This window comes from Coffea eugenioides, chromosome 6, assembly GCF_003713205.1.
Source record: "Coffea eugenioides isolate CCC68of chromosome 6, Ceug_1.0, whole genome shotgun sequence".
NCBI classification, from domain to species: Eukaryota; Viridiplantae; Streptophyta; class Magnoliopsida; order Gentianales; family Rubiaceae; genus Coffea; species Coffea eugenioides.
Genome location: NC_040040.1, coordinates 28,001,643 through 28,017,726, shown reverse-complemented (window position 1 = coordinate 28,017,726; position 16,084 = coordinate 28,001,643). Strand labels below are relative to the sequence as shown.

The 16,084-nt window shown below is 35.4% G+C and overlaps 2 protein-coding genes across 5 annotated transcripts; both read left to right on the top strand.

The window, feature by feature from the left end:
- The first annotated feature begins 625 nt into the window (after window positions 1–625).
- Window positions 626–8,207, top strand: LOC113775461 (peptidyl-prolyl cis-trans isomerase FKBP16-3, chloroplastic). Of its 4 annotated transcripts, none has more exons than XM_027320351.1 (9): window positions 626–883; window positions 2,264–2,304; window positions 2,564–2,637; window positions 3,344–3,624; window positions 5,397–5,480; window positions 5,858–5,907; window positions 6,329–6,377; window positions 7,044–7,118; window positions 7,793–8,207. In XM_027320351.1, exons 3-9 carry the CDS (start codon window positions 2,607–2,609, stop codon window positions 7,910–7,912), a joined length of 690 nt encoding a protein of 229 aa, XP_027176152.1. In that variant the 5' UTR covers window positions 626–883; window positions 2,264–2,304; window positions 2,564–2,606; the 3' UTR covers window positions 7,913–8,207. The 4 variants fall into 4 exon arrangements, with proteins under 4 accessions (XP_027176152.1, XP_027176151.1, XP_027176150.1 ...); XM_027320350.1 differs by having other exon boundaries at window positions 2,217–2,304; XM_027320349.1 differs by lacking the exon at window positions 2,264–2,304.
- Window positions 8,208–10,035: 1,828 nt separating this feature from the next.
- On the top strand, window positions 10,036–15,783 carry LOC113775804 (psbP domain-containing protein 6, chloroplastic). The gene is made up of 3 exons (XM_027320818.1): window positions 10,036–10,415; window positions 14,040–14,356; window positions 15,313–15,783. Exons 1-3 carry the CDS (start codon window positions 10,112–10,114, stop codon window positions 15,481–15,483), a joined length of 792 nt encoding a protein of 263 aa, XP_027176619.1. The 5' UTR covers window positions 10,036–10,111; the 3' UTR covers window positions 15,484–15,783.
- Window positions 15,784–16,084: the final 301 nt, after the last annotated feature.

The following is a 16,084-nucleotide window of genomic DNA, read 5'->3' as shown; positions in this document are numbered from 1 at the left end:
AAATAAAAGGTGAAAATGAAGAAAAAAGAAAAGAAAAGAAAGAATAAAAAAATGAGCAGATGCCAAGACCTCGGTTGTGGAGAATGTGAAATGGAGGAAACAGGAGAGCAAGAATAGAAAAGAAAAGGAAAAAAAGGAAACGAAACGAAAATAAAATAAAAAGGAAAAAATTAATAATAGACAGACTACTGATTCAAAGCAGGTCAAAATGCGTAATTCCATTCTAGTCCAAAGCACGAGGGGCTAATGTAGGTGTTTTTAAATACTGAAGAGATAGTGTATCAAATAGTGAAACCACAAGAAGGTTTTCTATATTTTACCCTTAGTAAAATTATATTATGAATTTTCAATTAAAAAGCCGCATTGAGATTTTGTGTTACTTTGCAGGACCAATATAAAGCCTTTTTTCCCCCTTTTTGGTTTAAGGTACCAAATTGACATGTTCCACCACTTTGGAAGACCAAATTAAGACCTTTTCAGTTTGAGGAACCAAATTGAGATTTTTAACCTCTTTGAAAGACCAATATGGAATTAAGTATTAACCCATAGGCATTTCACCCAATTGCTGGTTTGGTACCGGTACATCAGAAATTGACATGATAAAAATGGACAGGACGCCTCAACCGTAACGGATAAGGGGGGGATCCCTTCCCGGCCAACACTTGACAACCTCCCTTCAAAATCAAACACACAGCATACGCTACACTAAGCCCCAAGCTCCTCGCCAGTGACCCCATTTTCCGCCATTTTCTCCACTTTAACTGCGTTAAAAGCTTGTCAATTTGAAAACCCACAAGGTCAATGAAGCTCTCGAGAAGAGACATCCTTCATGGACTTGCCTAGATGCAATCAGTATTAACACTTGCTCCTGCTCTGCCTGCAGGTAACTTTATCATATGAACTCATCCAATGAATCTTTTATCCTATCTGCCTTTGAATATCTGCATTCAATTTCTTCTAAGTTTCTTGCAGGAATGATCTTTTGTACAATGTTGTGGTCTAGTTTGTTTCTTTCCTTAATTTTACCCATAAATGTCTGAACTGGATATGTAGGGGCATATTCTTTGAAGTCTTTGCGCATACCATATCTGCATGTGACTGGAAGTACTGTGCTACATTGTAACAAATCTGCCTTTAAGCTGTAATTGTACCCAAAAATCTTACTTGCTAAAGTGCTGAGGTATTTTGGCATGAACGGCTTTGTGCTTTTAGTAATTCAAGTTTCCAACCTTTAAACCCTTTAATTGGAAGTAAAAAGTTAAGAAGAAAATGGATGCTTTCACCTTCGTATTGATTTAGAGTTTAGGATAACATTTCACTTAAAGTACTTGAGGAAGAAGGTAGGGTGGTTCTTGCTCCTCTATTGTGTTACTGGGACATCATAGGCAGGCGAGTTAAATTTCAACTGGCTCAATTTGCAGTTTTACACTGTCAGTTGAAGTATTCAGATCATTTATAATGACTAATTTGGTATGTAGAAAAGAAATAACGAACCAAAGGAATTTGCTATGTATTATTTATGCTCAATACAAGAAATTCACTTTCATTTATTACCTTTCCACACACAAATCCAGAGTGTGTAAATCAACCTGGCAGCTCCTTATCCAGGTTGAAGGGTTACAGAAGGTTGGGATATGCTGTTGCAGGCACTTGATTTTTGTGTCTGGTGGGAAATGTTAATTCCTGAACCTTTTGTCCTTAAACTTCCATTTTTGTTTGTGGATTTATCAGGGTATTAACTACCTGCATTATGAGAGAACTTTTTAGCCACCAGAGCTTTTGATCTACTATTAACTTCTAATGCAATTGACGTGAACCATTCATGTGTTGAATCAGGTTCTTTTGTTGCATCGGTGAGATCAGTTAAATTCTTTCTTGAACTACCATTCTGGGGCTTATGGACATGTTTTGGTATTTCTGCTTCTTGTTTTCCTTTTATTTTGGTTGGTTCTTCTTTCTGTGAATCATCAGTGGATTCTGGTTGCCATCGTGTGTTGAGCAATTTAGCATGGATTCTTCCCTGTTTATCTGTCTCTTTGGTTCTCTGTTGAGTAGTCTCTTTAAAATATCTATGAAAGTTATAGTTGTTCTCTTAGTTTTCCTGTAAATTACTATTTTGAATCACATTATTTTTTAATTTTAGCCTGTACTTTAGCCTATTGATGTTGCATATCATGATGATCATTATACAATTAATACAAGAAAAACATCAATAGTTTCAGTTTAAAAGACAGCACAATCACAACAAAATCCATTGCTCTAGGTGAGGAGGCCATGGGTTCAAGATAACAAGGTTTTGGGTAGGTAAGTGTATAGTTGCTTTACAATATTGAAGATGGTTTGTTAGGTTTCTTATGCAACTGATAGGTCTAGTTCAATGAAGAATAGTTGATCTCTGAGAGGTTAACCTATGCCTAACCTATGCCTTTGATTCACTCTTTCTTGGTTGTTCTATATGAAGTTTATTAAGCATTAACAAAGTCTGCAAGTGACAGGGCACAATATTGCCCTTGGTTGAATGTTCTATCCATCCATCATCCATATTTTTGAACAATGATTGCAGACATATCGCTTTTCCATTTGAAGAAATAGAAGAAAACTGAAAAATGGCATCTACATCGATTCTCCTCCCATCAGGTACTTGCTACTCTAGACTTAAGTATGCCACTTTCTTTAGAGAGAGCTTCATTTCTTCTTCCTTCCAGTACCTGGGGGAATATGTCTTTAATTCATTCTGCATTATCATGATGGTCTGAACCAGTATCTACTTGATTGGTTGCTCTAGTGCTGTATAAAAAATTTGGAATTTCTAGGAGTCATTGAACACTTTTTTAGCAAGTTTAGACCAAATGGAGGTGATACTTGCCAGGTAGCTTGGATAAAGAATCTGAAAGACACAATATGATTAGCTCATATCAATGTGGTTGCAGTCTGCGTTGCCCTTGTTAGCCAAAGGATGATAGTTATTGCCAAGTTCCCAGCATCTGAACATTTTCGCACTTACAAGAAGAGTATTCTTTGACTATTTTTTTTTTTTTTTTGATAGATCACTGTTTAAGTTAGCTCATATAGAAATTTTACTCTTATTATGGTTTTATTCTTGACCTTTCAGCCATATCTTTTTCTACTTCTCATCTTCTCATCCAGGCGCAAGATATTGTTTGGTTTATCCATCAGAAACTTGCTTCCCTAATGTTGTTTGGTACCTCATGGGGATCATTATTTTTCTGCTGTTTGTTCAAAATGAAAATAATTAAAACCTAAAATTTCTGCTAGTAGCCCAAGCATAAATTTATAAATAATTTGCACTTCCTGTCTTGATGAATCATTCCTGTTGGTGTAGGTCCTGCATGTATTACAAGTTTCAAAACCAAGCAGCAAACAACCACAAAGAGCCAAATGCAAGGTGTTACTATACGTTGCTCAAGTTCAGGGCTCAGAGTACAAGATGCCACTGCTTCACAATGTGGAAAAGTGTGTTCGATCAATCGTAGAGATGTGCTAGGGATGGCTTTTGGTCTCTCAAGTATCCTATTATTTTCATTTTCTTCTGAAGCAGCTGGGTTGCCTCCAGAGCAAAAACCAAGATTGTGTGATGATGATTGCGAGAAAGAGCTTGAAAATGTACGGTGAGATTACAAACTCTCTAGTACATCTGTTTGCTTTCCTCTTGAAAACATTTTCCTGAACCATGGTCATAATCTGCCGCACAATTTGATCTAAGATATTAAGGAAACTAGTACACTTCTTTTTATTATGTCTTTTAGTTTTCCTTTAAGTCATCATGCATGTTAACATAGAATAAGCTAGTTAAAAATGAACAGCATTAGTTATTGAACAATTTCCTTTTAATTTCATGTCATAGGAGAATACCATGCATGCTGTAGTTGAAATGTTTTAGTCAGCCCCATTACCTATAAAGAAATGCTGCAACCCAACCTTTCTGATCCTGAGATTTTGACAACCCTCCTCTTTTTACTTTAGCCCTCAAGTGGCAGATGCACTTTTAATATTCGCTGTCAAATTCTGGTCACTTGTCCTGTTTTGGATACTGATTTGGTTTTGTGGTTGTCAGTCTGCCTATGAATTAATGTCACGTATCATTCACATCTTAGCTCACTATTGTGAAAAGAAAATGGATCGACTTTCATTGAATTCTTTTAACCAACGGTGGAACTGTATCCGCAACTGCTAGCAGTGCAAAGTTAAACAAGCTTCATAATCGCTGTTTTGGCTCATCAGCTAATACCAAAAATGTACCAGTTCTGTGATATAATTGCTGCACCATAATGCCATCACAATTGCTTAGTGGACTATAACAGTTGCCAACTTTTGGAAATGCATGTGAAATTCCTGCTAAATCTGCAATACTTTGTGAAATCCTAATTTTGCTACACTTGGCATCAATACAAGAAGTAGCCACTTGATGAGAAACTGATTTTAGTAGTTCTCATGCATTCTGACATCTTTAAATAAGCTTCACGTCATGGCCTACATTTGAGAACATCCATCAACTTGCTTTTCAAGAAAATAGTAAGTTATTTGGAGTGTTCTCTGTCTTTCTTTTTAGTTTGCAGCAGTCTGCAAGGTATCATTACTGGAAGTCAATTTGACACCAGTATCTACTATCTCTTGTGTATTGTTGATATGAGCCCAGGGAACAACAGAAGTTGGACAACAGTAACTTGAAACTGTTATCAATTTGATTGGTTTTATATCTAGATCCTTACCATTCAGATGTCAGCCTAACAGATTCGCTAACCAATTGGAGGTATCCATAGTTTCTAGAGGGGAATCTTGTTTAACTTTAAATTTCCAGACTGCTTATAGCAACAAAATTGCTGCAGTAAGGTGCTCAGAAATTTTTATGCTCCTTTTAGCAATATCTATTTACTATCTTTTTATTCATCTTCCATTCAATTGTTAAAGTTTTCTTGCTCGACAATGGGTAACAGTCACTTTAACTATATTTACCTGAAACTGTATCCGAGTGATAGAGATCCAATCAACTGACTGAGGTATTACACATTTATGATGAATGCTGATCAACAATCTGCCTTGGATATCTTTCACTTGCAATCAAGTCAAAGAACAATATAGAGTTCTATTTCAATCTCCATAGAGAATTTATAAACAGGAAGATTTGAAACTCAAACCATAAAAACAGTTTCTTTATCTAGGAAGTTTGGGCATATTGATGCTTCTCTCTGTGCAATTGGCACAAAATCTTTGTCAAAAAAAATGTATCTTTGGAAATTGTCTTTTATATTGTCCTCTGAACTTTGTAGCTTAAAAAACTTAAATAAAGAATTTTGGATTGCCTAAGGTTCATCTGTACTTTTTTAACATCTGATCACTGTAGTTACACTAAACTGGGAAACTGTCAACTGATAAAGGTACCTATGGTAACTACTGAGTCGGGTCTGCAGTACAAAGATATTAAAGTTGGTGGTGGCCCTAGTCCCCCCGTTGGCTTTCAGGTAAATTACATCTGACAGTAAAAGAACATGCAAAATGCTGAAGTTTTGGAATGTGATCAAGTCCTTCATTTAATCACTTACTCTGTAGAGATGTTCTGCTGGCAATATATAGAGATACCTGTAATCTTTGTTCTCACTTGATTTGATCCTTTATGTCTGTATATCTTATCCAATTTTGGATTAACTCATCACACTAAAATAGTGTAATTGGCCCTTGGATTTTTTTTGTTAATCTCTACCTATTTTTTTAAAATTCAGATCAAACTAAAGACATTAAGCATAACACATTTTTTGTTTTTGGAGATAATCGCATTTTGGTCTTTATTTCCCTTGAGAATGTTTTATGTGCTCTTCTTTTGCCTATACCATTCATACAGGTGGCTGCTAATTATGTTGCCATGGTACCATCTGGGCAGATATTTGACAGGTAAACTTGGTGACCTTTTTAACGTCTGTTCCATTATTAAATCACTTATAGAACCATACTGGAATTTTATATAGTTTTTATTTTTCATCTTTGTGTGGAATAAGTATTGCAACTGTCTAGTCAGCCATAAACCAATCTGCTGTAGTTACAGATGTAAAAATTTCAATACTGGACAGATAAATGAACTTCTTGTGCACATTGTGATACAAATACTGTATCAAGATTTTGAGCCATATCCTTTCATCTTTGGCATCTAAAATGGAAATAGGCTTGGAAAAAGAAAACAATTATTGGTACCTTAAATCAGTTAGAATACAAAATGAAATACATAACTTGTTTCTTTTCTTGTTCATTGTTAAGACTAAGCTATTGTGCTCATACTTCTCTTTCTGCTCATCTTCCTTTCTGATTGACATTACAGTTCACTGGAGAAAGGTCAGCCTTATATTTTCCGCGTTGGATCTGGTCAGGTACGTTTATCACAAGTATTAGACAGTGTCTGCAGTCCAGTTATACTACCATCACATAATCCTTAGATAAGGAACAATCCTAGCTCGGTTCATGGTATGGACAAAAGGATCCTTCAACATTAACTCATTATTTTCAGCTAAAACCCTACACTTTGGGCCCACTGTATCTAATGACCAGATCACTAACTCCAATTTTCCCGTGCACTAGGTTACATCAGAGCTTATAAAAAAAACACATTCATAACAACTCAAGCGAATCAGTTCAGATGATCCTCTGATTTTCTTTTTGTAATGGAAATGCTATGCTAAATAATTTGATATCTTTGCTAAAGGTATAATGTGTCAACTTAATCATCAAGAAATAAGATCCAGCTTAATCATCTTTAGATTTCGTTGAATATATTTCCATGCTATCTCATTATCTTCTTGCTGGAGGGGAGCTAGGAAGCCTTCTGAAAACTGGAACTTGGTTTTACTATGGACTTTGATCCCAGATGCTTTTGTATAAGGAGATTTTTCCCCCCCTACTTCTTAGATTGGCTAGTTTAGTCCTTGTATTCAGTAGACTGCTGTCTGTAAAACTATATATCCCCTCTATTCTTGATACCAATGAATATTTTGCTTTTAAGCATCTTTTTTGATTACCAATTCAAGCAACTAGTGTAGGTGATCAAGGGACTCGATGAAGGGATCCTGAGCATGAGAGTTGGGGGCAAACGCCGTCTCTACATTCCAGGATCAGTAAGCTTTGGCCTGTTATCTTTGCTATTATATTCTTATAGGAAATCTTTTAAATACTCTGACCGTATCTATGGATGTATATTTTACAATGCATTCACACCAATCAAAGAAGTAAGAAAAGAAAAAAAAAAATGAGAAGGATAACCTCCTAAACTTTCTAGCTCTGAAGGTAGATCTGTTTTAATACGAATATGGTTCGTGGAGAATCTGATACTCAACATTATATAAAACCAAGTTATAATTCATCTGCAACTTCCTAATTCTTTTCTTATTGACTTGCATTCTGCTAGTCTAACTTCCTAGAGCCATCATTCATAACTGTATTGCTGAAAGCTACCATTTAAGCAACCTAAAATTGATGAGTGGAGTTCTGTGGAAATGAAAATAAGTTACAAACTATTCGAGTTTTCAAGTTCTCCAAGATGCCATTTCATGCAAGCTTCTGCTCAATCTAAAAGAAGTGCAGAAAGTACAACATGTTTTCTTGTGTAGCTGTTCTACCATTATGAACATAATCTAAACTACCTTGAACATTTTTTCTCGTGCTACACAGTTTGATGACATTGATGTGTTTTATTTTGATGTGGATATCCTTAACTTCACCAGAGAAGTTTTAAGATCATGACTTTATTTTGTCCATTATATGACTGATTCTTTATCTTGTGTTTGAGTAGCTGGCATTTCCAAAAGGCCTCAATTCTGCTCCAGGAAGGCCAAGAGTAGCTGCTTATAGCCCAGTCATATTTGATGTGAGTTTGGAGTACATACCAGGCCTCGAATTGGAAGAGGAATGAGACCATTGACGGCTGATCAGTCATTTCTTACTGCTTAAATGTTTAGTTAGTCAGAGAACAGAAATGTGGGGAGTTTTCTTAAACTACATGTAAACCTCCATTTATTCATTTTTTTGAGCTATCTATAGCAAGTGTTTCTGTCCAAGGCCGCCTAATCTTTGAAAGGTATAGACAGCCACTACAATGGATAGAAAATCTTAAAGCCCCTTCATTTGCATCTTGAACTTTTCCTTTTATCTGTTAGAAGCTGTTAAAGGAGCATTAAATACTATGGAGAATAGCGTCCTTGGTTTTATCTCTGCTCATGATTCACGAAGAAAAGCTTTCTTTTGCAGCAGTTCTTGTCTGACTACCATAAGTCCATTGAATCTTCAAAGCCTTCAGAACTGGCTTTAACCTCTTCACCTTTGAGCCACAGACATTTCATGGAGCTCAACTTTCACTGATAAGAACCAGGATTCACACCCTGGATTTTGATGTATGCATGAGGCATCTAGACACTACAGACTTAAAAGATTTTGGGCCAGAATTGTGACAACATGAAAATTATCAGCGGAATTAAATTGGCTTTAACATCTTCACATTCAGCTGCAGACATTTCATGTAATTAAACTTCCACTGGTTTCAGCCAGGGTTCACATCTAATCTTTGAATGTCTATGAGACATCTAGAATCCACAATTTTGAAATGTTTTGGCCAATTTTGGGACAAAATGAATACGAACAGTTAAATATTGTCAACAGTTAAACCTTTTTATACATTTCTTGATAATTTAAGAAATGGCGAAATTTATGTCAAACTCCAAATATTTCTCTGTCTCATCGTTTAACAATACATCATTTTTAAAGTCTAATTCACTCTGCAGTTTTGGGGTTGTTTTCCCTCTAATGCCAATTCTGTGAGTGAACGAGTGATGCATGAAAGATAGGGCCAATATCTATCAATTTCCTATATATTGATATCAATTTATTTATTTTGAAATGTGACTCGTCACTTTCTTTTTAATCGAAAACAATTAGATACCGAGATAAAGTGGAGCAGTGCGGGCAATTATCCCCAATTGTCCCCACTAACCCCCCACCAAAATCTTTGTATGTACGTAAAAAATTACTTATAAGTTTAACCCACGTTGAAAAAAATTTGTTCCCACTGCCATTTAATGAAATCATTTTAATACAATTTTACACTTGTTTATTTGTTGATGCATCCAAAAAAAGTCAACAACCTTAAAAATAAAAATTAATATCTTGTCTAAACAGAGAAAGAGCTAGACTTAGTTTTGAGCAAATGACAATAATAATCCCTCAACTAGTTTACTAAAGTTGAATTGGTCTATCATCCCTATTTTGGCCAATTAAATCTTTCGACTATTTTCTATAGCCAATTTAATCCTTATGTGATGGAACCATCAAAATTAAGTTTTATCCACCAAAAGTCGATAATCCCTAAGATAGACTGGTCAACCAAAATGAGAATAGAAATCAACTTTACAGCCCAATTTAAAATACACTAAAAACACGCTTACAATAGTTTTTTATGCTTTTAGTTGGCAAAAAAAAAAGTATATGTTTAGACTAAAAGCAAGCTTTAAAGGATCAAATCTACTATTGCGTCTAGTGTGTTTAATTGGGTTGAAAATTTAGTTTCAATTTCCCTCCTCGAAATTTTATTAAACTATGTATTGAAACTTACAAAAATTGTTCCTTTTTTATTTCATCCTTATAAAAAAAATGTAGAGAAAATTTGCTAGGTTGTTAGAGAAGGGTGAAAAAAGCCTATATTAGGAATTAGAGATTTTAGAGTTACTTCTTTTTTTTTCCCACTCAACTTTAAACTGATTATGTACATAACTCTTGATATCTATTGGCTATATTATTTGCTTAACATATTTCTTTTTCATAACACAATTAGTAAAATTTCACATGTTAGGCTTTGACTTTCTGGTTATTTTTCTTCCACTCAAGAATGCTTCGAATTATTATTAGCCCTCATACCACAATTAAAAAAAAAAAGAAACAAAAAGCAAAAATAAAAAAAAAACAAAGAAAAAGATGGAACACAAAATGTATTTTGGGAACTTGAAGAGTTAAAAGGCAACTGGAAGAATGATCCCATACCTCATCCATAACGGATAAAAGCGGGATCCCATCCAACCCTTCACAACCTTCCCACAAAATCACACACAGTCACACACTACATATGGCAACTACTTCAGTGACAACGTTAATGTCCTCTATTTTCTCAACCTCAGTTGCATCAAATCCGAAAATACCAGCACCCCTTTTGCAGTCATCTTCTTGCATGCAATCCCATCAAGAATTTCCCCAGCTAAGTCTCTCAAGAAGAAACCTGTTCAATGGACTTGCTATAGTGCCATTATTACTAACATCACCAGCTAAAGCTCGTGAAGTTGAAGTGGGATCTTACCTCCCTCCTTCCCCAGCTGACCCTTCTTTTGTTGTCTTTGAAGCTACTCCCAAGGACACTCCTGCTCTTCGTGCAGGTAATTTTATTCCTTGTGTACTTGGTGAAATTTAGTGTATTAATTGTATGGCATTTTGTATAAATTTTTCTCTATTTTGTGTGTGTGTGTGTGTGTGTTTTTTTCACAATGCTGCATTGGATGTTGAAACACAAGTTAGCTTCCGAAACTAGGAATTCCCAAATGCTAATGTAGAGAATTAGAATATTTGTAGTTGCTAAAGTTCATTTACTGTCGATTTCTAATGTTTTATTTCTCCATTATATAGTAATTTTGTTGGATTGGGGTGCTGGTTTGAACCTATCCTTGTTGGATTATGGAAATATCTTGCCAAAAAGTGAGAAAAACAGTGCTACTTGTACATTGGCAATTTACCAATAGCTGTTTAATTGAGAAAAGAAATTTATTGTAATGCTAACAATGAAAGCTAAGGAAAATTCATATGTGGCAAAAGGTCTTCAGTGTCCTAGCCTGGTCATTCGGAGGGGAAGGATGAGGAAGAGAGGGAGTGTAGTGGATCCATAACGATGTCTGTCACTGAATTGTTCTCTTTGTTCTTTGAGGAGTTCTCATATTAGGGATAAATGCTTGAACTCCAAGAATTTGAAACAACTGAAATATTATAGTCTAATACTTCTAAAGTTTGTTCTTGGCAAGTTGCTTATGCATTGATTTGGATTCAACAGGGAACGAAGAATTGAAATAGAATTGCTCGATGAACCTTAAATGATGAGCATTTTCAAAAACTAGTAATGAGATAAAATATCAATACCATGAACTCAAAGTGAGACTGATAGCTTAGAATCTAATTGAGCAGTAGCCTAAGTTCTTTCAGAACTTTATTCAACCTCTGGGGACTCTGTGCCTGTTGGCTAGGTAATATAAGCACTGCCTTGCAGAGAAATAGTCCAAAGAGTGATGAATAATTCTTGATGTTAAATAGTATCAAGATGCTGTATACATGGAACCTAAACCCGCACCAAGATTTGACTTCTCACTGGAGCTCTTTGGCGTTTGGAAACTGAGAAGGCGCTCTAAGATGCATTCATGTTGCAACAATGAGTTCATGACTCTTGACATGACTAGACTTTTTGGGTTGAGATGTCACATTGAACATTCAGACAACACTTTGACATGCTTTTCTATTGCAATGATGAGTTCATGACTCTTGATATGATTAGAATAAGAATTGTTCAATTGAGATGTCATTATGTTGAGCAACCTTGAGAAAATACTAAAGCAATGACAAAAGGATGTTTAGGGTATTTGGAGTCACTATCATCAAATCTACCATCTTAAAAGTCTATTACTCTTTCTATTTCACGCATACTTTCACATTATATGTTACACATAAAATGTTAAGTTTCTACTGGCTACCATGGATTATCCCTGCTGACTTTTGCCCATTGTTCTGATGTGCAATAGACTTTTGCACGTCAAGCATACTTCCATATTATGCTTCACATATGTTACTTATATCTCTACCATGAATATTGCCCTTTTGTCCTGCTCCGATCATTTTAATGTGTATACCTCTTGTGAAATATATGTAAATGTCATTTTAGAGCATGGAACAAAACGAACATTAGTTACCAACTTTGCAAGACAAATATTAAGTAGTACCAAAATCCATCAGAATTCTGAGCATAAATTAATGCCATAAAAGAATTTATAAAATTTCTCAGTGGAACCATTTATAGGAAAATTTTATCAAATTGTGGTATAAATTCAGTTCCAAATCAGAGACACATCCATTAGATAGTTGCCCTTATAGGCCTTCTAGCCTGCATGGTTCAAGTTGTTGCCCTTAGCAAGAATAGAATGAAAATCCTAATATGTTTATCAAATGCGTGGATGGTTTTTAAAACATGTCAACATTAGCTGGCTTCGGAAGATTACACTTCGTAGATTCATTAGCATGCATTATGTCTTCAGAAGGGACTTTTTTTTTTGTTTCTATAGCAGCTTTCTGAATTATTCAAATGAATTACACAACTAACTAATACAAGTTTCTCTGGATGATTATGTAGTTCTATAGTTCTAACACTTCATGAGTAGGAAAAGCACTGAGAGAAGATCATATATTTATAATCATTTGTTTGTGATCTGTTAATTCTTCTATATACTAGTGGTGACAATCTTCTTAATTCTATGCCTCAAAATGCTCTTTCTTGCAAATTTATATTTACATTAACGATGTACTGTATCCTTTTAGCGTTCGACTTGAGAATTGGTGTTTCAATTGTGATCCTTCTTATCTTCTGCTTCACTTTTCTAGCTTTGCCAACACTCTTTTACCAAGGTCATAAAAGCTAAACTCGACAATATACAAATACTATTGTTGATGGAACTTAAGTAATTCAAGAAGTTCCAGTTTTCAGCTAAAGTACTTTTCAGGCTCTTCTGTCCGGTCTTGTGACTATGTCAATACAGTTAGTTTGTAGGATATATTATCCTCCACATTCCTTCTAGAAACTAGTGGTAGAACTGCAAATTGTAAGTGCAGTATATCAGAGAAGTGTTAAAAGAAGCTTGTAGTTTGTATGAGAAGTGTTCAGTAGATCTAGTATTTTGCTGTTGCTCAAAAAATTGATATGTGCTGAACATTGTGTCATACATTTTGCAGGTTTAGAATCAGAGAACTTAAACAGAATAAAGTTATCGGTCAAAGTTTTAGAAATGTACAATAAACATGACGTTCGCTAGAATTGTTAGATAGTTTGACAAATGTCATCAACACTTTCAACAGGTCCTCTGCAATATAATCAAGATTGTAAACTGTAGTGGTGGAAACTTTCTGTAGAGGCACATTTGTCATCCTTGACTGGAGTAATTGGGTTTTATCCACTAGCCATGGCATAAGCCAGACTGACATTTATGCTTTCAGAGAAAAATAGGTAGGATTTTGTCAATTTTTGATGCAGAATAGGATAAGGAGGTTATGCATACAATAAACCATCTAGTCAATAGGGATCATTCTAGGCAAGCAATTTTTAAGATAAAAAAAATCCCTTAATGGCATTTGTATCACCACAACCACTACCAAATTCATGTCACCTATAATCTGTACATTAAGATCATCTCATTTGTCAGATTACATACTAGTGGCATGAAATGTTTGATTCAGTTTAATGACTTTTGCCATCATAGCCTCTTTCATGATCTTGGACATTTATTCTGTTCTTTAATCAGCTGTAGTAAGATTTCACCAGATCTTCTGCTAGATAATGCCACTTTAAAACATCAAGCTTTAAATGATAAGATTTTTTTGGGTGGAATTAGGCTAAAGAAATCCTAGCTGCATTATATTGGCATTGTCTGCAACTTATCTATTGTAATTGGTATTGTCAGCCTCCTAAAGATGTACTTTCCATGTGTTTACATTTCATTCTTGGCATACATGCATTCTCGAATCTTGTTTAATCAAATCTTGCCCTTTTCTTCATATATGCTGCTCATTCAAATGTTAAGATAAGAGCTTCTTCTGGTGTTCTACTTATGCATGATGATCAAAATCAAACAGATAAAGAACTAAACATTAGGTTTACAAGAATTGGCCTTTTCTGATATTCTTTCTGTCTGGGTAATTCGTTCTTTCTCCTTTCTCTATAAGCTTATGGAACTCTCAATTTTAGTTGGTTGCAGGAAATGTGCAGCCATACAAGTTCATTCTTCCACCAACTTGGAAACAGCTCCGCGTAGCAAACATTTTGTCAGGCAATTACTGCCAACCAAAGTGCGCAGAACCCTGGGTAGAGGTGAAGTTTGAAGATGAAAAACAAGGAAAGATTCAGGTGGTGGCTTCTCCTTTAATACGCCTGACCAACAAACCTAATGCAACAATTGAAGACATTGGAAGTCCAGAAAAGGTCATTGCTTCTCTGGGCCCTTTTGTTACTGGAAACACCTTTGATCCAGATGAACTCCTTGAAACTTCTGTTGAGAAGCGTGGTGATCAAATGGTACTTAAGTTTCTACTCTTAACACTCTTTCATTTTCTTAAACTAACTTCTTTTTCTGCTACCTTTTTTGGTTTAACTTCGTTTCATATAATCCCTCTATTTATCTAGTGAGGCTTGGGAAAAAAAACGGTTATTGTTCTGATGTTGCATGGAATGAAAGACGGCTTCTTATCGTCTTCACGTGGAATGAGTAAATTGTTGTAAAACTCGATGAGTCTTTGATGTTTCATCATTAATCTAAACAGGAACTGCATTTATAGGGCTGAGCTAAATACAGAATGAAACAGGCAAAAGAGAACATCGGGAAGTCTTTTATATTCTCTTCTGAAGAGGAACTGCGCCATAAGGCTGAGCCAAATACAAAATAAAACAAGCAGAAGAGAAGTCAGCAACAAAAAACATTAAGTATAAACTGTACATGAAGAGAACCATTTGGTTCTGAATTTGCAATCAGCGAAGGTATATGTCCTCTGTTCATCTGGTTTCAAGTGACTGTTCAAAGAGTGTCAATTAAATTACACAAGATGGTTGAGTTAGGCATGAAAACAAAAGATTTAAGCACTTGCACTTGGAATCTGCAATTAATAGTAATGAGAAAAAGAAACAGATTATAACTTGAGAGCAGGTTTGCTTGGTTTATCTGCAACTCCCTGATTATTTCACTGCCATCAAGTTCAGTGTCAGATTTTTGTTTTTCACAACAATCTTCTAGAGTTGTTTTGGTGATTTTATTTTATTTCTTTACATGTATCTAAGAAGACACAGAACTATGTGTCTCAAATCCTCAAAAAAACTTTGGAATGCAGCATGAAAGAACTATACATATCAAATTCGCTAGAAAATTTTGTGAAGCTGACTAGTCCGTGGAATCATTTGTTATATATGTTGATTCTACTAAAAAACTACTTTCAAGCAAACACGTCTGATGATCAGGATCTCTCCTTTTTCTTGCGCAGTACTATAAGTATGTTCTCGAGACTCCATACGCTCTGACAGGATCGCATAATCTTGCAAAGGCAACAGCCAAAGGTAACACTGTGGTCCTCTTCGTCGCCAGTGCCGATGACAAGCAATGGCCGTCATCCAGGACAACATTGCAAGCGATCCTGGATTCCTTCGAAGTGTAATTTCTTACAGAATTCTTAGTCAAGTTCTCTTTTACTCTTTTGACCTGATATGGGGTTAAAATGTGCGCCTGTTGAACCAAAATGTTCTGGTTTACATGTCCTATACCTCCCTATGTTCTTTGCCTGCATTAACACAACGCAGGAAAGCCATGTCGAAGTTTGAAAAGCGTTTCTGATGTAATGAGCCCTGAAGGATCAATAATGTTCCTTTTGTACTTCACGACCAACCCCAAGAAGTGGAAGGCGGAGCAATTACAAACGTCTGGAAATTAAGTGATAATTGTCATTACAAACCGTTCACACTAATGAGTTGTTTCGTTTGCTTTATGGAGGATTAAATGAGTGTAAAATCATCTACCCAGAAACTGATAACGAAAAGGTTAGAGCAATGGGCTTAAATTGTATATGCTGACCCTCTTCCTCAGGCTCTAACTGAAAAGTTCGTATACAAGTAAATGCATTATCAGGGCATGTCCTATGATCATTAGTTTTCTTTTTATGTTAAGATGGGCTATGGAAACATTGGCATGCGTTACCAGGATAGAGTGACTAAGTAGACGCAAAACAGAAATGAGTTCTTGCCTGCTTCTAAATATAGCCT

Bases quoted from the DNA above. Each gene is read 5' to 3' on its own strand.
- LOC113775804 (XM_027320818.1), top strand. From the start codon at position 10,112: ATGGCAACTACTTCAGTGACAACGTTAATGTCCTCTATTTTCTCAACC. The intron at 10,416-14,039 runs GTAATTTTATTC...AGTTGGTTGCAG, and splicing joins CACTCCTGCTCTTCGTGCAG to GAAATGTGCAGCCATACAAG. The intron at 14,357-15,312 runs GTACTTAAGTTT...TTTCTTGCGCAG, and splicing joins AGAAGCGTGGTGATCAAATG to TACTATAAGTATGTTCTCGA.
- LOC113775461 (XM_027320349.1), top strand. From the start codon at position 2,607: ATGGCATCTACATCGATTCTCCTCCCATCAG. The intron at 6,378-7,043 runs GTACGTTTATCA...CAACTAGTGTAG, and splicing joins TCCGCGTTGGATCTGGTCAG to GTGATCAAGGGACTCGATGA. The intron at 7,119-7,792 runs GTAAGCTTTGGC...GTGTTTGAGTAG, and splicing joins GTCTCTACATTCCAGGATCA to CTGGCATTTCCAAAAGGCCT.